General features: G+C 52.3%; 1 protein-coding gene across 1 annotated transcript; it reads left to right on the plus strand.

Annotated features, from left to right (window-relative positions):
* Positions 1-446: 446 nt before the first annotated feature.
* Positions 447-13326, plus strand: LOC117886222 (CMP-N-acetylneuraminate-beta-galactosamide-alpha-2,3-sialyltransferase 2-like). The gene is made up of 7 exons (XM_034787886.1): positions 447-637; positions 3131-3733; positions 5962-6152; positions 7558-7737; positions 8660-8705; positions 9685-9804; positions 11933-13326. Exons 2-7 carry the CDS (start codon positions 3449-3451, stop codon positions 12098-12100), a joined length of 990 nt encoding a protein of 329 aa, XP_034643777.1. The 5' UTR covers positions 447-637; positions 3131-3448; the 3' UTR covers positions 12101-13326.
* Positions 13327-25063: the final 11737 nt, after the last annotated feature.

Consider the following 25063-nt stretch of genomic DNA (forward strand, 5'->3'; position numbering starts at 1 on the left):
ACCAGTGGGGAAGGGGCATCAGCCACAAGGTCCCCTCGGTAGGGGCAGAAGGTTTGTGTCTGCCCCCTGGCGCAGAGGGCCCTATGGGACTGTCTGGGGAGCCCTGCTGCATGGGTCCATGCAGCCAAGGGGCTGAGAGCCATGTGGCTTTGCAGGGTCTTCTGGCTTCTCCCTCCCTGAGGGTGCCAGGGGAGGCCAGGCCTGTGCAGGGTTGCTCCATGGGAGCTGTGTGGCAGTCCCAGAACCCACTCTGAGGGGTGGCTAGGAAAGCACCTGTAGTAATGGCTCCCCAAACCCCCCAGTGAGTCACTCAGCCCAGCACAAGCTCTCCTGCCCTGCTCTGGTAGCCCTGGGATGCTGTCAGTCAGACCTCAATGCGCATGTTCCTTAGGCCATTTCCACAGGGCTGAGCTGTTATCAGGCTTCTGGGCTGCAGATATCCCCTGTGCTCTGCACAAATAGTTCCTGTTCAGAGAACGGAAGTGTGCTCCCCGCCCAGCGCAGTGAGCGAGCAGGGAGAGTGCTGGGGGCTGCAAGGGGCATGCTGAAGCCCCCCCGCAGCCTCTGAGGCTGGGACGCTCACTTGTCATCTTCACGTCTTAGTGCCGCCGGGTGAGGTGCTCCCCCTCCCCCCCAGGTGAGTGTGCAGCAGCACAAGTACGGGGCCTACATTCTGCTCTGGCACAGCAGCGTCTTTGTAACGCAGTCCGCAGGGGCCATGTGCCAGCACACGGGCCCTGCCGGCATGCCCAGCATCTTGGCGGACTGGGGGGAGGGGCAGGGAGACTGTCCCGCTCGCTCAGGTGGGGAGCAGGTTCCTGGATGCGGCGCCTCCAGCCTGGGTCGGCTTTTTGTTGTTTTAAATCAGCCACCAGGGCTGCATGAGGCGGCCACCCCATGTTGGCTCTCCACTGACTGCATCTTTCCTCAGAGGAGCAGCGTTTGCTTGGTCTTCACCCAGGCCCGTGGCGTGGCTAAGTGCAGCTGGGGAAGGGTCGGCTCCCTTTGCGCCGGGCAGATGGAGGGAGGGCAAGGCCTTTAGAGTCTAGAGCTCCCTAGGAACAAGTCCTCACCCCCTCAGCTGCTCCCATTTGCTGCTTTTTACACACAACAGCTTAGTCTCCTGAGGACTGAAATGCTTTGGTCTAGTTCAAGTCTTGGGGCTCAAACCAGGGGTACCAGGATCATAGAATCATAGAAGATTAGGGTTGGAAGGGCCCTCAGGAGGTCATCTAGTCCAGCCCCCTGCTCAAAGCAGGACTAACACCAACTAAATCTTCCCAGCCAGGGCATTGTCTAGCCAGGCCTTAAAAACCTCTACAGATGGAGATTCTACCACCTTCCTAGGTAACCCATTCCAGTGCTTCACCACGCTCCTAGTGAAATAGTTTTTCCTAATATCCAACCTAGACCTCCCCCACTGCAACTTGAGACCATCACTCTTTGTTCTGTCATCTGCCACCACTGAGATCAGACTAGCTCCATCCTCTTTGGAACCCCTCTCAGGTAGCTGAAGGCTGCTATCAAATCCCCCCTCACTCTTCTCTTCTGCAGACTAAATAATCCCAGATCCCTCAGCCTCTCCTCATAAGTAACGTGCCCCAGCCCCCTAATCATTTTCATTGCTCTCTGCTGGACTCTCTCCAATTTGTCCACATCCTTTATGTAGTGGGTGATATTTAGTGACCTGCAGGAGGTTCCTTCTGGCCTTAACCTCTATGATACCATGGAACCCCCCAGAACCCTGCACTGGCAATCCATGTGCCTGGAAATTGTATTGCCTCTATCAAGGCTGATTCCCACTCTGTTATTCCGAGTGCAGAAGTGGGGCCCGCAAGGATTCTAAAAATTAATACTGGCCACTCCGGGCTTGTATTAAACTCCCAAGCTTACAGCTTTTCTCTGACCTTGGATGGGTAGATGCTGCCACCACCCAAGTGCAGAACCCCTTTGAGAGCCCAGGAAGGCTCACTTGGGAATTCCTTCCTGTGGGGTTCCCTCAAGCCCTTTCACCCCCCCTCCGGGGAAGAGCTGAGAAAGGGAAAAAAAAGGAAATCAGCTGTTGCCACCAGCTAATTACACAGCATGTGCACAAACCTCTTAAGACACACAAATCAATTCTATTCTTAAAAAAGATAAATTTTATTAATAAAAAAAGAGAGAAAATACATCTGGGAACTTAGGCTTTTGCTAGGTTAAAAAAAAACAATTACGACGATTAAGCATCAAGAATAGTTTTCTTGAGGTCCAGCTTAAAGATTACAAGCAAAACAAACGCACCTGGGGTTAGCACAGAGGAATCCACAAGCCATAAAGAAATAAAAAGAGATAAACCTAATCGTGTCTTCCTAGACATTTCCTGATCTACTTACCAGGGCTGACTCTGGCTTTTTTGCCACCCAAGGCAAAAAAAGCCTCCGCCCCTCCCCCCCCTCACCCCCCAGCGCGGCAGGGGAGGGCGCCGAGCCGGGCCGCCGGCCGCTCTCCCCGACCAGCCGGAGAGCCGGGGGGAGGGCAGCGAGCCCGCTGCGGCTCCGCTGGCGGCCGGAGCCCCGGGAGGAGGGCGGAGAGCTCGGCCAGGGCTCCGCTCTCCCCGCCGGCCATTACCGTAACAATAAATTACAAATACATTTACATTACTTAGAAAAACATATTGGAGCATTTTAATTACAGAAAGAAACACATGAAAGCCGGAACATTCAAACCACCTTAGCTCTGCCCCTGTAGCTCAGCTAGGTCCCATAGTGATGACCTACCCACAGATGTGGCTATGACATAGATGAACAGGAGGGTTTATAAGTCTCTCACAGGAACTGTGCCTCCACCTCACTTGCCCACAGCGCTGGAAGCTTTCCTCTGGATTGAGGTGCGCAACTTTTGGTTCCAAAGTTTGAAAACTGCAGCCTCAGTTCTGCACTATCTTGGCACAGAATCAGTGCCAGTTGTGGTGTGATCCTCCCACCCAGTCCAGCTCCAGTGTAACTCCACTGCAGACCATACAGGTATCACCTCCTCCTGTCCTCGGCCTAGTCAGTGCTGTCAGACTCTGTCCTGAGTGATGGCAAGTCACTGCAAGACTCTCCCCTGGCACTGTAATCTGTACTGATACTCGTTATCTGGTCTGTTTCAGGCTGGGACAGAGAGAGCCAAAGCCTGGAAGAAGCTGTCCCCTGCACAGAGCTATGGGGGACTGGTGCTAATGCTAACTTGGGAATCAGGGCTGGAAACCTCCAGTGGCTCCTGTGTGTGCTGGACATGCCTGTCCCTTCCTTCTGTTCTTGGGGATCTGCAGCTACCCAGGAAAGGCTCCTGTTCATCCCGTAAGAGCAGGGAAACTACGACGGGGCCCAGGAACCCACAGGCAGTGACCCTGAACAGCCCACATGGGCCCCCTCCCCATGGAACGGACCCACTGAAGTTCTGCAGGGAGGAGCTGGTGGAGTGAAGGATGCAGCACTGGAGGAAGTTGTGGGCTGCTGCAGCCCTGTGCACAGTGCTTGTCCTGTGGCAGGTTCATCAGTCCTTGTACCTGGGGCATTCTGGCTCTTCCTGGAGGCTTGGAGACATGCTGCGGCCTCTGTCTGTCTCAGAGGCCAAGCCCTGTGGCTGTGCCAGATGTATTGTGGAGCTCAGCAGCTCAGCCTGGTTTAATGAACGGTACGACTCAGCGATAAATCCCCTGCTGACGGTGCACACCTCCAAGATCGCCCCAGACGTTCTGTTGTGGTGGCTGGTGAGTTACAGAATCACAGCAATTAAACCAATGCAGGCACCTCCTACTGTGGCCGTTGGCAGCAGAGCCCACCCTTGGGCCCCTCAGAGCATTGCGGCAAGGGCAAAGCAGTAGACTGGGGCATGGCACCATGGCACGGGTGGGTAGTAAACAAAGGGCTGGCTTCTTCGTAGGACTGGTCCCAGGAGACAGGCTGTAGCAGCTGAAGAGGCCAGCAGAGACTAGTGGGGATGGGTGCTTGCCCCTGCTGCTGTGCTCCCAGATTGGGGGCATAGGGCCGGGCCAGGGTGCTTTCACATTCCCCAAGCAGCTGCCCACGCAGAGAGCCTGTTCTGTGCTCCTCTCACCCCCACATGGATCCCTCTGGGAAGAGGAGGTTGGGATAGAAAAGGGCAGCGACCAGCACGCCTACCGGCAGTTCTGGTCTGCAGGGCAAGCTGCTCAGCTGGCCCCTCCCAAGTCCCTGCTGGCTGCTTCTGTCCACTGCCTGCAGCTCCCTGCTCTGACACCTGCAGCTGCCTGTACAGCTGTGCTTAGCTCTGCCAGGAGCAATTCTGGGAGCCCAGAGAGTGGGAGCTGCAGTGAGCAGCCAGGGGCCCATGAGCTGAGCTTGCACTCTCTGGCCTTGTGTTCACTAGGACACTTACACTCAAGGGAAGGCCAGGCTGTTTGGAGTGTTCCCACAAGATCACAGATCGAGGGAAGTCTGGGCTCCCCATCGGTGTTAACTTGGCCTGTTAGCTCAGCTGACCTGGTCTGCATCAGGATGGGACTGTGTGTTAGCTACCTCATGGAGCCACAAGCTCAGTGCTACACCCCCAGCTTTAGAACAGTCTCTTGGAGGAACCCTTTGATGTGCCAGATCCCCAGGGGTCTCACTCTTCCCTCAGGGTAGGCCACCCAGTCTCACTGCCTCCTAAGATGGAACCTCTGGGGCTGCAGTACTCCTGCTTCATACTGTGAGCTCTGTTCAGTGAGTCCAACTGAGACAGATTCCTGGGAGAGACTTGTCCACTCTGCAGGGATTAACACACCTCACAAAGTATTTACAGGGACACTCAAACAGGGGTTTCAAACCAGTTGGGTTTATTAGTCCCCTGGCACACAGCATGGGAAGTCCTTAGGTTAGCACAAAGTGAAGCTTAGCACAGTCCAGTCTGGTCAGCCCAGAGCCCCAGCCATGCTGTAGTGAACCCTATTTTCAGTCTCTGTCTCTCTCTCAATTTGACCTTTTGTGTCAGTTCCCAGGTGAGAGAACTCCCAGCGTCCCCCAGAAGCCCCACTGCCCACCTTCCAGTCCTTCGGTCTTCAACTGGGCTCTCTGCCTGATTGCCCTGCCGAGAGGCAGCGAAATCCAGGAGGCACTGGAGCTTGCATTGTTTTTTCTGGCCCTGTTGTTGAACTGGGTGAATTTCAACCAGTTCCTTAATGATGCGTCAGTCCACCCAGACCTATGTCCCTTAGCATAGGCGCTGACTCCGTGGGTGCTCTGGGGCTGGAGCACCCACAGGGAAAAAGTGGTGGGTGGGTGCTGAGCATGCACCGGCAGCCCCCCATCGATCCTCCCCACCTCCCAGCACCTCCCACCCACCAGAGGGTGGAGCACCTCCCTCTCCTTCCCCCCCACCACGATCAGCTGTTTCACAGGATGCAGGGAGGCTGGGGTGGGGGAGGAGTGAGGATGTGGCACACTCAGGGGAGGGGGCAGAACTGGGCAGGAAGAGGTGGGGTGGGGGTGGAGTGTGGATGGGAAGAGGTGGGGCGGGTTGGGGAAACTTTGGAAAGTCGACACCTGTGACCCTTAGTCTGCCCTGAGAGCAAACTTAATCCTTGTCCCCTATTGGGTAACTATGCAATGTATCAGGTAAACTGAGGCACACACCAGGGTCATACAAATTATTCAGAAATTCCCAACTTCATTACACCAACACACCTAGTGGAGATGCACCCGTGTGGCCAGCAGAGCTCTGCTGGCAGGGAGGTTGGGACAGCCCTAGGCAAAGTTGCGCAGGCAGGGTGGGGAGGACTGCAAAAAGGGGGTGTCACAGAGCAGGAGCTGGGATGTGCTGTGTGCCCTCTGAGCACAGCGGGGTTGGGCTCACAGCTCTTCTGGCCCCTGCAGAGAAGGCATTGCCTGCCCTTGCCCAGCCCCCAGGCCCTACCACCCTGCTGGGCATTGGGCTTGGTGGCACCACAGACATGCCCTATCTTTGTTCTTCTTCCTTTAGAAGCTGCAGGGCTCGAAGAGCCGTGCCCAGCTCCAGGGAATAATCCAGCAAATGTTTGACATTCTCCCATCCCCAATGGTGGATGCTTGGGACCCCTCCCGCTGCAGGACGTGTGCAGTGGTAGGGAACTCCGGGCGCCTGAGGGGCTCCCACTACGGGCGAGAGATCGACTCCCACCACTGGGTTCTGAGGTGAGTGGGACAGAGCTGGCTCACCCCCTGCTCTCCAGCCACCTCTCCAATGGGCCCGGCCCCCTGCAGCCACTCTGGTCGAGCAGAGTAAATCTCTGCCCACAGGCCTGGGATGGAGCCCCAGCAAAGGCGCAGATGAACCTGGGACCCTGTCCTGCCCCGGGGGTGTCTCACGGCGCTGTTCCCTCCCAACAAGCAGTGAGGAGGCACCTGGTGCTGCAGCCAGGCTGATGAGAGCCACCTGGTCATTGGGCGGGAAGGAGTTCCCAGGCCGTGTAGGAGGCACTCCCTGGAATCTGTATCACCATCGCCCACTGTCTTCCCTCAGCTCATCTGGGAGCTGCTGGAGGAGAGCGGGGCACAGCTCTGGGGCTACATCTGAAAATAAAAAACCAGCCAGCTTGGGCTAGCAGCCCCAGTGAGCACCGGCCACGACGACAGACAGTTCCGAGCCCCCCCATTCCCTGCTGGCCAGGATGGCTCTCTTGCCCCAGCTCATCCTCCCAGCCATAGCAATAACCATACCCCATCCTTCCCTCCCAGCCAGGGCAGGCCCTGAGCCCTCATCTGGCCAGAGTGAGCCCTGAGCCCCATCCACACCCAGCCAGCCACAGCGGGCCCCAAGCCCCATCCCCCACCCAGCCGGCTAGGGGCGTGAGCTCTGGGATGGGGCCAGGGATGAGGGGCTCAGGGCTGGGGCAGATGGTTGGGGGGGGCATGGTGAGGGCTCCAGGTGGGGGTGCAGGCTGTCCTGGGGCTGTGACGGGGAGAGAGAACTCCCCGCAGCTCTATCTCCCGGCAGCAGCACTTGGACTGGGGCTGGGTTGAGGCTGGGGGAGGGGCACCTCTCCCCTGCTCGCGGCAGGTCCAGGCCGGAGCCGGGTTGGGCCAAGGGAGGGGCATGTCTCCCCTGCCCGTGGCAGGTCTGTGGCTGGGCTGGGTTGGGTCCGGGGTTAGGGGAGAGGAATCTCTCCCTGCCACAGCCTTGAGCTCCTGTGCGGTGCTTAATAGGCTTTTGCACGGTCGCATGGCCACACAGCTTAGAGGGAACTTAGGCCCCGATCCCCATCCCCCACCCAGCTGGCCAGCGCGGGCCCTGAGCCCCATCCCCGCCCAGCTGGCCAAGGCGGGCCCCGAGCCCCATCCCCGCCCAGCTGGCCAGGGCAGGCCCCGAGCCCCATCTCCGCCCAGCTGGCCAGGGCGAGCCCCGGTCTCCATCCTCGCTCAGCTGGCCAGGGCGAGCCCTGATCCCCATCCTAACCCAGCTGGCCAGAGCAGGCTCTGAGCCCCATCCCCACCCAGCTGGCCAGGAAGGGTCCCTGAGAGGCTGGGAGTGCAGGGTCCCAGCATGTATGGCCGGGCATGCTACAGCAGACTGAGCCACGCTCTCTCCTCGTGCCCCCAGGATGAACAGGGCGCAGACTGCTGGGTTCGAGGAGGATGTCGGCACGAGGACAACGCACCGCTTTATGTACCCAGAGAGCGCTGTGGACCTCCCGCCTGGGGTCCACCTGGTGCTTGTCCCCTTTAAACCACTGGACCTGAAATGGGTGACAAGTGCCTTCTCCACAGGCGAGCTGCGCTAGTGAGCATGGGGCCTGATCTGCTCGGGGGGATCCTTTGAGGGAAGTGTCCCAGGCAGGAGGCTCCAGATGGGCATGGCTCATTTGCCTCTGGTGGAGGTTGAGCAGTCTCTGGGGTCTCCCCAAGATGCAACGCCTGAGGGGGCTCTGGGGGTGCTGGCTCATCCCAGGGGGCAGTGGGCTCCAGTGTGCCCACAGCACAAATCCCCACATGAGATGGGGCTTAGGTGGTGCCCAGGCTCCATTGACTTATGGAAGCTGATTCACCCCTTTCTCCAAGGAGAGGGAACTCGGGAGGCCCCCCAGAAGGATGACCCCACCCTAGGATGAGGGATGGAGGGTCCCCAGGACACTGGCGCTGCCCCTCCCCCCAGGATGGGGGCTTTGCTCTGGGAAGCTAGATTGCTCCTGCCTTGTCCCTTGAGGGGGCTCAGTGGCTCCCTTGGGAGGTTGATAGGCTCAGGGGCTCCTCCCCCTCAGGCTGGGGCACACACCAGACATGATGTTTGCTTGGTTCACTGAACCCCAGAGGGTGGCGAAGGACAGGGCAGATCTGAAGCAGGTTAGACAGGGTGAGAACATTTGTACAGACCTTGGGGAAGGGCCATGTCTCATGGCTGATGGCTCCAGCACTGGTGTTCAGACACGCTCCACAGCGCCCAGGGGCTGGCTCAGTGGCTTAATGGCATTGTGCTGAAAGGCATCCTGGCTCCTGAGCTGAGGTCAGTGCATGGCGCCAAGGAGACAGCAGCTCCAGCAGACGCACCGATGAGGAGGCAGCCATTCAGCTCCCAAGAAGGTCTGCGCAGGCATTAGCCTCATCCCTGGTGGATTGTAGAAGTCATGGGTGGGGCCAGAAGAAAGCCATGCATATGGTACGGAAGACACCACTTTCCACTGACCATGCTTCCTCTTCCTTTGTAGCACGTACACAAGAGTCAAACAGTTCATTGAAGCCGACAGAAGCAAGGTAAGGGCTGGCTGGGGACACAGCCAGCACCAGCCACCTCATGTGCTGGACATTTGCTTCCCGACTCTGGGTAGAGGATGGCCAGTCTGTGGGGAGGACGGTTATCAGAGGCCCTTATGGTTACATTGCCAGACATTTACAGTTTCCTGACACTGCTTTAAGGGGGGGGGGGGGGGTCTAAGAATTTCCGTAAACTTTGATCAAGTGGCCAAGGACTAACCATGGAACCCGCTTGCGTGGGAAGCTGGCGACACAAAGTCTGTACATTAGAGTCTGGTGCAGGTGCTTGTAAAGTGGCTTCCAGCATGTTAAAGGCCTGATGGCCAGTTGTGCTCTGGGATCCCTGAGACACACTAGGAATCCAGTCGTTCAGGCGACAAACCAGTCCAGCCTCATAGACCGTGTTCCTCAGAACTGGCTGCAGGAGCTCTCCATCTTTCCTAGCTAGCCAGTGCAGAGCTCCAAGCTCCTGACGCTGCTCGGAAACAGCAAAGGGCAAGAGAGCTCTGCCAGATCCTCCTGGCATGCCAAGAGTAGCATTCCCAGGCCTGGCCATTTCCGGCAACAACTGGTTACAGTGTCCCAGAAGGCTCTCAGGAGTGGGCTGCCCCTGTGGCGCGTGTTCTCCTGCTGTGCACCGGGTGGTACGTACTGCCCGCAGCGTGCCAAGACCCAGGATGCGCCATTCATCTCAGAGCAGAGCAGACTAATCCAATAGAGCTCCTGCCCTGATGGGAGCTAAGTTCACCCTTTCTAGGTACTAATCTCTGCCCCATCAACAAGTGTCCAGCCCTGTGCACACAGTCCCAGACGGGCTCTCACTGTGATATTCTCTAGCCCTTCCAGGACAGTGATGAACACAGGAGTGTCAGCAGTGAGCAGGGGTAGGTCTGCGCCTTCCGGGCATGGCCTCTTGGTACTGGGTAGGATGATGACAGAATCTCATAGCATTGGCCCTGTTCTGTTCTCCTCCTCTCAGGTGCTAATCTTGAACCCTGCCTTTCTCAAATACATCCATGACAAGTGGACACAGCACCATGGGAGGTATCCATCCACTGGCCTCACAGCATTGCTCTTTGCCTTGCACACCTGTGATCAGGTAAGTGTCCAAGTGGGTGGGGCCAATGCCCTTGGCCTGTGATGAGGGCAGGAAAAGTTGGAGACAGATGTTGTCCAGACGCTATGATCAGAGGAGTCTGGAGCAGATGCCAGGTTCAGCCTCCATGCTGAAACCATAGGCAGCCAGCTCATACACCACCCTTGCTGCAGCTGGCTGCCCGTAGGCCCCCTTGGTGTCCCTGCTCGCCTCTGCCCCAAATTGCAGCATGGTACCAGGTCAACACAGCATGGTACCAGGGCAGCTCAGCATGGTACCCATGCATAAGTCCATAAGAACAGCCACACTGGGTCAGATCAAAGGTCCATCTAGCCCAGTATCCTGTCTTCCGACAGTGGCCAATGCCAGGTGCTCCAGAGAGAATGAACAGAACAAGTAATCATCAAGTGATCCATCCCCCGTCACCCGTTCACAGCTTCTGGCAAACAGAGGCTAGGGACACCATCCCTGCCCATATAGAGGCATTATGATATTTTCTATCACTTTCCTAATGATCTCCCAACATTCTGTTTACTTTTTTGACTGCCACTGCACATTGAGCAGATGTTTTCAGAGAACTATCCACAATGACTCCAAGATTTCTTTCTTGAGTGGTAACAGCTAATTTAGACCCCATCATTTTATATGTGTAGTTGGGATTCTGTTTTCCAATGTATATTATTTTGCATTTATCAACATTGAATTTCATCTGCCATTTTGTTTCCAGTCACCCAGTTTTGTGAGATCCCTTTGTAACTCTTCACAGTCAGTGTTAGACTTAACTACCTTGAGTAGTTTTGTATCATCTGCAAATTTTGGCACCTCACTGTTTACCCCTTTTTCCAGATCATGTATGAATATGTTGAATAGGCCTGGTCCCAGTACAGACCCCTGAGGAACACCACTATTTACCTCTCTCCATTCTGAAAACTGGTCATTTTGCCCTATCTTTTGTTTCCTGTCTTTTAACCAGTTACGATCCATAAGAGAAGCTTCCCTTTAGCAGCAGGTCAGCATGGTACCCGGGCAGGTCAGCAGGGTACCCGGGCAGGTCAGTGTGGTACCTGAGCAGGTCAGCGTGGTACCTGAGCAGGCCAGTGTGGTACCTGGGCAGCTCAACATGCTATCAGGGGAGCTCAGCATGGTATCCAGGCAGTGCAACGTGGTACCCGGGCAGTGCAGCATGGTGCCTGGGCAGCTCAGTGTGGTACCTGGGCAGTGCTGTGTGGGGCCTGGGCAGTGCAGCATGGTACCTGGGCAGCTCAGCGTGGTACCTGGACAGCTCAGCATGGGGCTTGGGCAGGTCAGCATGATATCAGGGGACCGTAGCATGGTAGCAGGGTAGCTCAGTGTGGTCCTCAGGAAGCTCAGCGTAGTACCAGGATAGCTCAGCGTGGGGCCTGGGCAGGTCAGCGTGGTCCCCGAGGAGCACAGCATGGGGCCTGGGGAGCTCACCGGCTAGGGCCTTGTGCCTTTTTTTAAATAATTTTTTGAATGGGGGGAGGATTTCTTATTTTGTTTTAGCCATTAAAAATGTTGTTTTATTTCTTTTTATTACATGTAAATAATAAAATACCTCAAATGACCCCTCTCTCAGTGAGCCCCAGCCAGGGCCGGCTCTAGGATTTTTGCCGCCCCAAGCAAAAACAATTTTGGCTGCCCCCCCCATTTTTTAATTACCCCACCCCCGGTCCCGCCTCTACTCCGCCCCTTCCCCAAATCCCCAGCCTTGCCTCCTCCCCCCAGGCTCTCAAGCCTGGGAGGGAGGGGGAGTAGCGGCGCGCGAATCAGCTGTTTCGTGCGCCGCGGCCACTCAGGATCTCCACCTCCCTCCCAGGTTTGAGAGCCTGGGAGGGAGGGTGAGTAGCGGCGTGCGAATTAGCTGTTTCGCGCACCATGGCGCGCGAGCGGCAGCAGCAGCAGCAGAGGTGAGCTAGGGCAGCTGGGGCACATTTTTAGGGGCAGCATTCTGGCGCCGGCCCTGCTGCCCCTAAAAATGTGCCGCCCCAAGCACCAGCTTGTTTTGCTGGTGCCTAGAGCCAGCCCTGGCTCATATTAACCCCTGGGACACTCCTCCCTCCCACCCCCCAATTCATGTGGGGCTCTGCTGACATCGCCTGTTTGCATGCAGGTGGCAGTGTTTGGTTACGGTGCGGACAACAATGGGAACTGGCACCACTACTGGGAAGCGAACCGTTACCCTGGAGCCTTCCACAAGACCGGCGTGCACAATGCTGGCTTTGAACTCACCCTCATCAAGAAACTGGCAGCCGAAGGCAAAATCTCCTTTTATAACTAGCTAAGGGGGCTTCTCCAGGGCGTCTTCAGCCTCTGCTACCCTAACGCCATCCCCCGGACAGGCAGCGCTTCCTCCCGCGGGTGCTCCGCTATCCACGCCCAGCCCCACTGGCTCAGGGAGCGGGACTGTTCGGGGTTGCAGCAGAACCAAGTACTCGTCAAAGCTAGATACTGACCATGCTGCCCCATTCCTCTCGCTTTTCTTCCCTGAGAGGGGAAGCTCTGGAGGGGGGTGTCTTGCTATCCCAGTAGCCAGCCCCCCGTCATCACTCAGCAATGGCTTTACCCTCTCAACACCCCGGGAGGTTGGGCAGGGTCCCATTGGCCAGCTGGGGAACCGCGGCTCTGGGACTTGCCCAAAGCCGCCCAGGGGCGTTGCAGTGTGTGGTGCTGCCCAGCCGCACATTGCTGCAGCTTTTCGGGGCGCCTGTGACCTGCTCGCTGGTTACTTTGAATATGAATGAGAGAAGAGACGCTGAAGAGCCGTTCACAGGGGGGCACAGGGTTTTACAGGGAGCCCCGGGACAGCTGTGTGCACAGTAATCAACCAAAGGGAGGCATGCGAGGTCTTTCCCGAGAGCCAGTAATCCCCCCTGGGCATCAGCACTGTGCCATGGATGGCTGCTGGGTAATATTTAAGGCATTGTGTAGCCATACTGGAAATGAGCATCTTAAAGCCTTGCAGTGAAAGCAGGTCCCCAGGAGGTTACACCTCAGACATGGCCCTTGCAGGCGGGGGGAATAGACTGCTCCCTGTCTAGCATTTGGCTGTTGTGTACTGTGTGCCTCACCAAGTGATGCCTATTTGCCTACTAAGCCAGATGCCAATTAAGAGATTGCAAAATCTACAAGAAGGGAGTATCCAGAGTAAAACCAGCAGCAGGATGGGGGTGGGGGTGGGGGGAGCTGCTTAAGGCCAATGGATTTTTTGGATCTATTGGGGGTGCAGACATATGGCTATGCTCCTTCACCGGATATGTGTCTCATGAAGAAGGCTCACAGCCAGGCCCATCTCAATGACACTGGAAGGCCGTTGGGTGACCATCGCTCCATAAGACAGGAGTGTAACTAATTAAGTAACAGTAGGGTCCAGATAGGGCTGTCAATTAATTGCAGTTAACTCAAGCGATTAACACAAAATAAATTAACTAGATTAAAAAACTAGTTGTGATTAATTACAGTTTGAATTGCACCATTAATCAATAATAAAATACCAATTGAAATTTATTATAAATATTTGTGGATGTTTTTCTACATTTTCAAATATACTGATTTCACTTACAAAACAGAACACAAGTGCACAGTGCTTACTTTATGTTATTATTTTTATTAAAAATATTTGCACTGAAAACCAGATAAGCAAAAGAAATAGTATTTTTCAATTCACCTCATACAAGTTCTGTAGTGAAATCTCTTTATTGTGAAAGTGCAAGTTACAAATGTAGACTTTTTTTACATAACTGCACTCAAAAGCAAAACAGTGTAAAACTTCAGAGCCTACAGGTCCACTCAGTCCTTCTTGTTCAGCCAGTCACTCAGACAAACAAGTTTGTTTACATTTATTCTTATTTACGTCAGTCGAAAGTGAGAACAGGCGTTTGCATGGCACTGTTATAGCTGGCGTTGCAAGGTATTTAAGTGGCACATATGCCAAACATTCGTATGCCCCTTCATGCATCAACTTGTAGGAAGGAATTCCCAGACCCGGACCATGGCAGCAGTTACAGATCCAGTTCCTGGGACCCAGCCAGAACCAGCCTAAGGATCAGAACTGGTGGAGCAGTCAGCACCAGAGCCCGTGCTTGCAACCCCACCAGAGTCAGGGGAGCCAGCACCAAAGGGTCCCACAGAGCCTATATCTCCAGCAGCAGCTAAACTGGTGCAAGAAGCTCAACCGGAGCCTGAAATACCACCTAGTGCACCAGCGGAGAGCGGTTCACAATCGATGGAGACACCCGCATCACCTGCATCGCTTCCAGTGGGACCAAGACAAGTCCACAATCCAGCTAGGAACTAATGTCTCCAACATCAAGGAAGCAGTTCCAGGCAAAGCAGAAAGCGGATAAAAGCCTCAAGTGAGCTTGGACGGCGTCACAGAACAACCCACCGCCTCTCAGCTCTTCTAATAGGTCCAGGTTTGTTGTAGAAGGAGGACTCTTATACAAGGAAACCCTTTCTGGTGGACACAAGGAGGACTGGCATCCTCAAAACAGTTGGTAGTTCCAACTAAGTATAGAGAAAAGCTCTTGAGCTTAGCCCACGATCACCCTAGTGGCCACGCTAGGATGAATAGGACCAAAGCCATTTGGGAAAGTCATTTCAGCATCTAGCTGTAAATATTCTGGGTCCTTTCCCTAATAAAATACCCAGAGGAAAGCTGTACATACTGACCTTCATGGATTTTGCTCTAAGCAACATCAGGGCTAAAAGCGTGAGCCAGGCATTGGCAGACATTTGCAACTTGGGTTTCCCAGGTTTTCATACACAGGCTAGCAATCCCTTTATCCTGGTACCAGCACTTCCCACCAGTTCAAATCCTTATGGATTTGGGAACTAACTTTCTGGCAGAAACCATAAAACGTGTTTGGGAAGCTTGTGGGGTAAAGCACTTGGTTGCAACCCCTTACCACCATCAAACAAATGGCTGAGTGGAGAAGTTTAATAAAACTTTGGGGGTCATGATACGTAAATTCATAAATAAGCACACCAATGATTGGGACTTAGAATTGCAGCAGTTGCTCTTTGCCTACAGGGCTGTACCATATCCCAGTTTGGGGTTTTCAACCTTTAAACTCATTTATGGCCATGAAGTTAAGGGGCCATTACAGTTGGTGAAGCAGCAATGGGAGGGGGTTACATCTTCTCCAGGAACTAACATTTTGGACTGTGTAACCAAACTGCAAAACACTCTCAAAGACTCTCTAGCCCTTGATCAAAAAAACCTACCGGAAGCTCAACAGGAGCAAAAGGCCTGGTATGATAAACATGCCAGAGAACGTTCCTTCAGAGTAGGTGACCAAGTCATGGTCCTGAAAGTGCTTCAGGCCAATAAAATGAAAGCCTCATGGGAGGAGCCATTTATGGTCCGAAAGCGCCTGGAAGCTGTTAATTACCTCATAGCGTTCCCAAACCCTACTCTAAAATCCAAAGTATACCATGTTAATTCTCTAAAGCCCTTTTATTCCTGAGAAATAAAGGTTCTCCATTTTACAGCCCAGAAAAAAGACAACGCTAAGTGGCCTAAAGAAGTCTACTATAAAGAAAAAAGCAACGGTGGCATAGAAAAGGTGAGTCTTTCCATAACCTTTGGGCATAAGCAGCAACAGCAAATCCAGGAGCTGTGCATCAGCTTCGTGCCAATGTTTTCAGCCACCTCAGGACAAACAGAACGGGCGTACCACTCCATTAACACAGGTGATGCTCGCCCAATTAAAGCTCAACCCTTCCGGATGGCTCCTCAAGCCAAAACCGCTAAAAAGGGAAATCAAGAACATGTTACAAATGGTTGTAATCCGCCCCTCTAAAAGTGCATGGGCCTCTCCAGTGGTTCTGGTTCCCAAACCAGATGGGGAAATCCGCATTTGCGTGGACTACCATAAGCTAAATGCTGTAACTCACCCGAAAAACTATCCAATGCCACACACAAATAAGCTATTAAAAAAACTGGGACATGCCCAATTCATCTCCACCTTTGACTTAATTAAGGGGTACTGGCAAGTGCCAATAAATGACCCAACCAAGGAAAGGTCAGCCTTCATCACCTATGTAGGGCTGTATAAATTGAATGTGCTCCCTTTTGAACTGCAAAATGCATCTGCCACCTTCCAGAGACTGGTAAATAACCTTCTGGCTGGATTTGGGGAATTTGCAGTCGCCTACCTTAATTATGGCCATATTCTCAAATTCATGGGCAAAACACCTGGAACACCTCCAAGCTGTCCAAAAAATGTCAAATAGGCCTGTGATAAATGAAGGGTGGGGGGGTAGCTCCCTTTTATGGACACCCAGCCAGCCAGTTAGCTATAAAACCCCTGTCAGTGGTTGCTCTCTACTTGCTTTACCTGTAAAGGGTTAACAAGCCCACAGGTAAAAGGAAAGGAGTGGGCACCTGACTAATAGAACCAATGGGCGGGCTAGAACTTTTTAAAATTGGGGAAAAAACTTCTCTTTGTCTGTGTGTTGTGGTTCTCCGGGAAAGAGGGGAACAGATATGCTGTGAGAAGTTGAAAGCCAGGTATGCTACACATCTATTTGCTATCAGGTGAATCTCTACGGTGTGTTAAATAAACGTTTGCTTGTTTATGCTATAAGCACATCCAAGTGCTGTGTGTTAAGTGCCGTTACCTGAGGAGAACTGGTAAGCAAGGCGGGGAGGATGCTGTTTCCTTAGATGCAGTGTCCAGTGGCAGGTGCTGGCGGCTCCAGGGGGATGCTCAGAGTGCTCAGGGGTTTGAATGTGCCTGTTGCTAACCTGCAGCGAGAAAGGAGGCCTGCAGAGGCCTAGAGAAGAGCGGCCAGTGGAGCCAGGGAGCTGACCGATGGCAGGCACAGAAGAGGCTTCCTCACACTAAGGGCAGGTGGTAGCCAGGGGCCTCTCAGCCCTAGGTACCCCCAGGAAGGGTCACACACAGCAGGCAGCTTTCACTTGGAGTTGCTGGTTTAATGAGGGCCATAGGCCTGCCCAGAGGCATCAATTTTAAAGCCAAAAGGGACTGTGAGGGGTTCCCCCTGGGGTGCCATCTGGAACTGGGGTATCACTGAGCTCTCTGACTCACCAGCCTGGGCTCCTTCTCCCACTATGCTGCTAGGACAAGCTGCAAAGCCCTCCAAGTTTGCACTTTCACCAGCACTCACACAGACAGGGACACATCCAGCTGCAGTTACATGCAGGCTCTGACCAGCCACTGCATGCAGCAACAGTAGAGAGGCTACAGCCAAAATAGAAACCAGCTTCCCAACCTAGGACCCCAGAGCAGTACCGTCCTGCCCTGGTCAAATCTGACCAGTATATGGGTTTAATACCCAGCCCACCTCTCCCTCAATGTGAAGAGGATGATGCACACGTGTGGTAACCAAGATGAGATTTTCCCCAGACACCTCAGTCAAACACACATTGGTTTAGATTAAAGCATAAAATAAGTTTATTAACTACAAAAGATGGATGTTAAGTGATTATAAGTGATAGCAAACAAATCAAAGCAGATTACCTAGCAAATAAACAAAAACACAAACTAAGCTTAACATACTGCATAGAGTGGATATGAATTAGTAGTTTCTCACCCTGATGGTACAAGCAGGCTGGCAGATTCTTAAGGCACAAGCTGCCTTTGCTTTGCAACTTGGGTTTCCCAGGTTTTCATACACAGGCTAGCAATCCCTTTATCCTGGTACCAGCACTTCCCACCAGTTCAGTCTTTGTTCCTTAGATGTTTCCAGGTGTCCTCTTGTGTGGGGAGTGAAGAACAACAGATGATGTCACTCCCTGCATTATATAGCTTTAGCATATGACGGGAACCCTTTGTTCTCAAAACTACGTTTGTGGAAAAACACTGACATCGCAAGATGGAGATCATGTGATCTGGTCACATGCCCTGGTAGAGTCATAGCAGCCTTCTGAGGAAGGCTCATCAGGTGGGGTATATGCTACTCCTGAAGCCTATTGTTTTCCCTAATGGCTCATTACCCTGAATAGGCCCTTCCCAACCAGCTATCTAGACTAAAAGCTTCTTGCCTAGTGGGCGTCACCCAGGTGTGACTACATTTGAAATACAGACACATAGTCAATATTCCTAACTTCAGATACAGAAATGATACATGCATGCAAATAGGATAATCATATTCAGCCAATTAAGCTTTTCCAATGACCCCTTATATGACCCATTTTGTACAAAATGCATCATAATTATGCTATAATCATATCATAATAATATCACTATGAAGAATATGGGGTGCAGTGTCACACTGATCATCTAGTCTGACCTCTCACATTACACAGGCCAGAGAACAGTCCCGAAACAATTCCTGTTTGAACTGGAGCAGATAGTTTAGAAAAAACATCCAATCTTGATTTTAAAATGGTCAGTGATGGAGAAAAAACGGTTACCTACCTTTCGTAACTGTTGTTCTTCGAGATGTGTTGCTCGCATCCATTCCAAGTAGATGTGTGCACGCCATGTGCACACTCATCGGAAGATTTTTCCCCTAGCAGCACCCGTTGGGTCAGCTGTGGAGCCCCCTGGAGTGGCATCTTCATGATGGTGTATATAGGTCCCTGCCAACCAACCGTCTCTTCAGTTCCTTCTTACCAGATACTCTGACAGAGGGGAGGTGGGTGGGCTTGGAATGGACGTGAGCAACACATCTCGAAGAACAAAAATTATGAAAGGTAGGTAACCGTTTTTTCTTCTTTGAGTGATTGCTCATGTTGATTTCAAGTAGGTGACTCCCAAGCAGGGCCGGTGCAACCTATTAGGTGACCTAGGCGGTCGCCTAGGACACTGGCATTTGGGGGGCAGCATTTTCTTTGGCGGCGACCGCGGTGGCGACCGCAGCGGCCGGATCTTTGGCTGCCCTGGTCGGCGGCGGCATTTAGGCGGAGGGAGCTGGGGCAGAGGGGCGTGGGAAGGGCCGCCTGCAGCAAGTGGTGGGGAGGGTGGCACGCAGGGGAACTCCCTGTCTCAGCTCACTTCTGCTTCGCCTCCTCCCCTGAGTACGCCACCCTGCTCTGCTTCTCTCCCTCCCAGGCTTGCGGCGCCAAACAGCTGATTGGCACCACAAGCCTGGGAGGCAGGAGAAGTGGAGCAGTGACAGCATGCTCAGGGGGGAGGCGGAGCAGAGGTGAGCTGGGGTGGGGAGCTGCCGCACGGCTCCCCGGGCCGGGGGGGGGGGGGCTGCCGTGGGGGGGCTCCTCAGGGCGGAGGGGGGGTGGGGAGCTGCCGCAGGAGGGGCACCTCAGGGCAGAAGGGGGGGGGGGAGCTGTCACGGGGGGGGGTGCCTCAGAGTGTGGGGGGCAGGGAGCTGCCGCAGGGCTCAGGGAGGGTGTAAGGTGGAAGTTTCACCTAAGGTGCGAAACATCTTTGCACCGACCCTGCTCCCAAGCAGTCTCCCGGAGGAGGGGTCAGAGTTCACCGAGTTACAGACTGTAGCACGGCTCTACCAAACACGGCATCGTGTCTAGCCTGCTGAGTTATGGCATAGTGCAACGTAAAGGTGTGAACAGACGACCATGTCACCACCCTGCAGATGTCCTGGATAGGGACCTGCACCAGGAACGCTGCAGATGAAGCTTGCACTCTCGTGGAGTGTGCTGTTAACGCTGGGGCTGGTATCTTTGCTAGGTCATAGCACAACCTGATACAGGCTGTGATCCATGAAGAGATCCTTTGGGATGAGACAGGGAGACCTTTCATTCGCTGAGCAATCACAATGAAGAGCTGTCGACTTTCTAAATGGCTTTGTCTACTCAATGTAAAAAGCTAACGCCCATCTGACTTCCAGGGAATGGAGTGTGCGTTCCTTGTCATTAGCATGCGGCTTGGGGCAGAACACCAGCAGAAAGATGTCCTGATTCACATGAAATTGCAAAACTACCTTCGGGAGGAACGCCGGGTGTGGTCGTAACAGCACTTTCTCCTTATAAAGCATGGTATAAGGGAGCTCGGACGTCAGAGCCTTGAGCTCAGACACTCTTCTGGCTGACGTTATAGCCACTAGGAACACTACCTTCCAAGAGAGGTAAAGTAGAGAGCACGTTGCCAGGGGATCGAAGGGAGGGCCCATCAGCCTGGGGAGCACCAGATTGAGATCCCATGGGGGAATCGGCTGCCGTACCTGAGATAGGGTGACCAGACAGCAAATGTGAAAAATCGGGACAAGGGTGGGGGGTAATAGGAGCCTATATAAGAAAAAGACCCCAAAATCGGGACTGTCCCTATAAAATCGGGACCTCTGGTCACCCTAACCTGAGGGTACAGTCTGTCTAGACCCTTGAGAAATGGCCAACCATGGGGTTAGCAAATACTGAGTGACCCACTGAGTGAGGATGGAAAGCTGAAATCGCAGCCAGGTGAACCTTTACTGATGTAAGCAGAGTCAGGATGAGCTCTACCCTGACATCTGGTGGTGAATTGTGGCGAGCTAATTCTGGCACTAAACATTAAAAAGGTTGTAGAGCAGTTTTTAAACTAGGAGATGGGGGAAAGCCGACTGCTGCAGAGGAGCATGTGGATGGGACAGAGACTTCTCTTAGAGGAGAGTCTAATGATAGAGAATCTCCAGGTTATAGTTAGGAGCAGAGGATGGAGGAGGATAATGTAAGGGCCAGATCAGATGAGAAACATTCACATAAAAAAGAATCTGACACATCAGAAAAGGGCAGACAAATAAACAGTGACAAGTTTTTAAAGTGCTTGTACACAAATGCTAGAAGTCTAAATAATAAGATGGGTGAACTAGAGTGCCTCGTGTTAAAGGAGGATATTGATATAATAGGCATCACAGAAACCTGGTGGACTGAGGACAATCAATGGGACACAATCAATGGGTACAAAATATATCGGAAGGACAGAACAGGTCATGCAGGGGGTGTGGGGGGAGTGGCACTATATGTGAAAGAAAATGTAAAATCAAATGAAGTAAAAATCTTAAGTCAATCCACATGTTCCATAGAATCTCTATGGATAGTAATTTCATGCTCTAATAAGAATGTAACATTAGGTATCTATTATCAACTGCCTGACCAGGACAGTGATAGTGATGGTGAAATGCTAAGCGAAATTAGAGAGGCTATCAAAATTAAGAACTCAATAATAGTGGGGCATTTCAATTATCCCCATATTGACTGGGAACATGTCACCTCAGGACGAAATGCAGAGACAAAATTTCTCGATACTTTAAACGACTGCTTTTTTGAGCAGCTGGTACAGGAACCCACAATGGAGAGGCAACTCTAGATTTAGTCCTGAGTGGAGCGCAGGAGCTGGTCCAAGAGGTAATAATAACAGGACCGCTTTGAAATAGTGACCATAATATAATAACATTTAACATCCCTGTGGTGGGAAGAACATCTCAACAGCCCAACACTGTGGCATTTAATTTCAAAAAGGGGAACTATGCAAAAATGAGGGGGTTAGTTAAACAGAAATTAAAAGGTACAGTGACTAAAGTGAAATCCCTGCAAGCTGCATGGGTGCTTTTTAAAGACACCATAATAGAGGCCCAACTTAAATGTATACCCCAAATTAAGAACCACGGTAAAAAAACTAAAAAAGAGCCACAACCATGTAAAAGAAGCAGTGAGAGATAAAAAGACTTCCTTTAAAAAGTGGAAGTCAAATCCTAGCGAGGTAAATAGAAAGGAGCATAAACACTGCCAAATTAAGTGTAGAAATAAAATAAGAAAAGCCAAAGAGGAGTTTGAAGAACGGCTAGCCAAAAACTCAAAAGGTAATAACAAAATGTTTTTTAAGTACATCAGAAGCAGGAAGCCTGCTAAATAACCAGTGGGGCCCCTTGATGATAGAGATAGAAAAGGAGCGCTTAAAGACAATAAAGTCATTGCAGAGAAACTAAACGAATTCTTTGCTTCAGTCTTCACGGCTGAGGATATTAGGGAGATTCCCAAACCTGAGCCGGCTTTTGTAGGTGACAAATCTGAGGAACTGTCACAGATTGAAGTGTCACAAGAGGAGGTTTTGGAATTAATTGATAAACTTAACATTAACAAGTCACCGGGACCAGATGGCATTCACCCAAGAGTTCTGAAAGAAGTTTAGTTGTGAAGGTGCGGAACTATTAACTAGGGTTTGTAAGCTGTCCTTTAAATCGGCTTCTGTACCCAATGACTGGAAGATAGCTAATGTAACGCCAATATTTTAAAAGGGCTCTAGAGGTGATCCAGGCAATTACAGACCGATAAGTCTAACATCGGTACCAGGCAAATTAGTCGAAACAATAGTAAAGAATAAAATTGTCAGACACGTAGAAGAACATAAATTGTTGGGTAAAAGTCAACATGGTTTCTCTAAAGGGAAATCGTGTCTTACTAATCTATTAGAGTTCTTTGAAGGGGTCAACAAACATGTGGACAAGGGGGATCCAGTGGACATAGTGTACTTAGATTTACAGAAAGCCTTTGACAAGGTCCCTCACCAAAGGCTCTTACATATATTAAGTGGTCATGGGATAAAAGGGAAGGTCCTTTCATGGATTGAGAACTGGTTAAAAGACAGGGAACAAAGGGTAGGAATTAATGGTAAATTCTCAGAATGGAGAAGGGTAACTAGTGGTGTTTCCCAAGGGTGAGTCCTCGGACCAATCCTATTCAACTTATTCATAAATGATCTGGAGAAAGGGGTAAAAAGTGAGGTGGCAAAGTTTGCAGATGATACTAAACTGCTCAGGATAGTTAAGACCAAAGCAAACTGTGAAGAACTTCAAAAAGATCTCACAAAACTAAGTGATTGGGCAACAAAATGTCAAATGAAATTTAATGTGGATAAATGTAAAGTAATGCACACTGGAAAAAATAACCCCAACTATACATACAATATGATGGGGGCTAATTTAGCTACAACGAATCAGGAAAAAGATCTTGGAGTCATCGTGGATAGTTCTCTGAAGATGTCCACTGGGTTGCTGGACTCAAGAGACTTTTGGGGTGTTGGACTTTTGGGACTTTGGGTGATTTTTTTGGGTTGCTGGACTTAACACCCTGAGGGGAAAAGGACACTGCCAAACTTACTTGGGGGTGGGTCTTTTGCTCATGGTTTGTGTTATGAATCCTGTTTGTGGTGTTTCCCCAACATAATGCCACATTGTTTCTGATGGTCTTGTATAGATATTCATTGACAATTGCATGACTTAAAATGAGACTGAGGGGGAGAGATAGCTCAGTGGTTTGAGCATTGGCCTGCTAAACCCAGAGTTGTCGGCTCAATCCTTGAGGGGGCCACTTAGGGATCTAAGTACTTGGTCCTGCTAGTGAAGGCAGGGGGCTGGACTCAATGACCTTTCAGCTCTATGAGATAGGTATATCTCCATATATTTTATTTCCTTTATTAAAAGGAGTTTGCTACACTCAGACTCTCTGCTTGTGAGAGGGGAGGCCAGGGGGTAGTATGTAATTGTTCCAGGTCACTGGGTGGGGGCTCGAGCCAGCTTTGCATTGTTTATTGAACCGGAACCCCTAGATACTGAACCCAGCCCTTGCTGCTGCCAACTCAGATGGGCAGAAGGGTTACACTGATGATACTGCCAACCCCTGCTGTTTTAACTGTAGTAAATAGTCCAGGATGAAGGGAATCGTGCCCTTCTGAAGAAACCAAATTGAAAACTTCTTCCACTTAGCCAGCTAAGTGGCGCGAGTGGAAGGCTTTCTGCTTCCAAAGAGGACCCCCCGAATCGAGTCAGAGCACGCGAGCTCCAACAGGTTCAGCCATGGAGTTTCCATGCTGTGAGGTGGAGAGACTACAGGTTGGGGTATTGGAGGCAGCCGTGCTCCTGCATGATCAAGTCTAAAAACCAGGAGCAGAGTTATAGGTGCATCCACGGACAGGTCTAGCAGCATGGTGAACCAGTGCTGATGTGGCCACACTGGTGCTATCAAGACTAATGACACTTTCTCCTGTTGGACCTTGAGGAAGACCTTGTGGATGAGCGGGAACGGCAGGAATGCATACAGCAGGCACCCCTTCCATGAGAAGAGAAAGGCGTCCGTGAGCGAGCGAGCCCAGGCTGTGGTTCAGAAAGGAGCAGAACTGCTGACACTTCCTGTTGTGCCGTGTCACAAACAGGTCTATCTGGAGAGAGCCCCACCTTTGGAAAATGCTGATGGTGATGTCCAGGCAAAGAGACCATTCATGGTCATGAAAAGACCTACTGAGGTGATGGGCCAGTTCGTTCTGCGAGCCCGGAAGGTACGATGCCTCCAAGTGTATCGAGTGGGTGATGCAAAAATCCCACAGCCTGAGGGCTTCTGACACAGGGGAGAGGAGTGAGCACCACCCTGTCTGTTTGTATAGAACATCACTGTGGCATTGTCTGTCAACACTGATACACATCTGCCCTGTAGATGGGTTTGAAACGTCTGGCAAGCGAGGCGCACCGCATGCAGCTCCCCTGATGTTGACATGCAGCAAAAGTTCTGCCTCGGACCATAGACCCCCCAAGTCCTGAGTCCGCCTAGGTGCGCTCCCCATCCCATCACTGATGCATCTGTGACTAGTGACAGCGAGGGCTGAGGGCTGGAGAAGGGTATGCCTGCTGTAGCGGGGTGGCCACCCACTCCTGCCCTGAAGGGCTTAAAACAGCCCTGGGAGAGGGCTGTGGTAGGGGAAAACCTGGGCTGATTGGGAAAGTAGCCACAGCTGGTCCACGCCCCAATCAGGCCACAGCTGGCCCTATAAAGAGGCTGTGGGCCGGGAGCACAGACAGTCTCTCTCTAGGCGCAGAGAGAGAAGGGCCTGTGACTTCAGTAAGGTTCCGGAGTAGAGCAGTGCTGGGGAATAGGGAAGGGAGCCGGGGAGCTCCCGCCTGGAAAACCTCCAGGCTGCAGGCCTAGCCAAAGGCCTGAAAAGGTACTGGGGTTGCAGCCCAGGTGGTGGTAGCAGGTTCAAACCCCGCTCGTCGATGATGAGCGATATGGACTGCAGTCTGCCCCAGAGTGCGGGGGCTAGATGAGGACTGGCAGTGAACACTAAGGCAAGGTGGGGATAGAGGGTGGGGATTCCCCTGGGAGGGGAGCCCAGAGAGTGGGGGTACTGCCAGGGAGCAGCACCTAAGGGAAAGGGGCACCGGGGTCCGGGAGGGTCACGGGGCCAGCGGCAGCGGGACATTGGCCTGCAGAGGGTGCTCCAAGGCTGGAGAGCTAATTCCCATACTGGACCAGCAGGAGGTGCCGCAGGGGTGAGTCCCGCATTGCTACACCTGTCTGTGGGTTGAGTCACCATCGGAGGGACTCGAGAAC

Source organism: Trachemys scripta, chromosome 12 (assembly GCF_013100865.1).
Source record: "Trachemys scripta elegans isolate TJP31775 chromosome 12, CAS_Tse_1.0, whole genome shotgun sequence".
NCBI classification, from domain to species: Eukaryota; Metazoa; Chordata; order Testudines; family Emydidae; genus Trachemys; species Trachemys scripta.

What these genes read in the sequence shown, in the direction of transcription:
- LOC117886222 (XM_034787886.1), top strand. Translation starts at nt 3,449, where the DNA reads ATGCAGCACTGGAGGAAGTTGTGGGCTGCTGCAGCCCTGTGCACAGTG. An exon ending in TCCACAGGCGAGCTGCGCTA is followed by an intron (nt 7,738 to 8,659) that starts GTGAGCATGGGG and finishes CTTCCTTTGTAG; the next exon opens with CACGTACACAAGAGTCAAAC. An exon ending in CCTTGCACACCTGTGATCAG is followed by an intron (nt 9,805 to 11,932) that starts GTAAGTGTCCAA and finishes GTTTGCATGCAG; the next exon opens with GTGGCAGTGTTTGGTTACGG.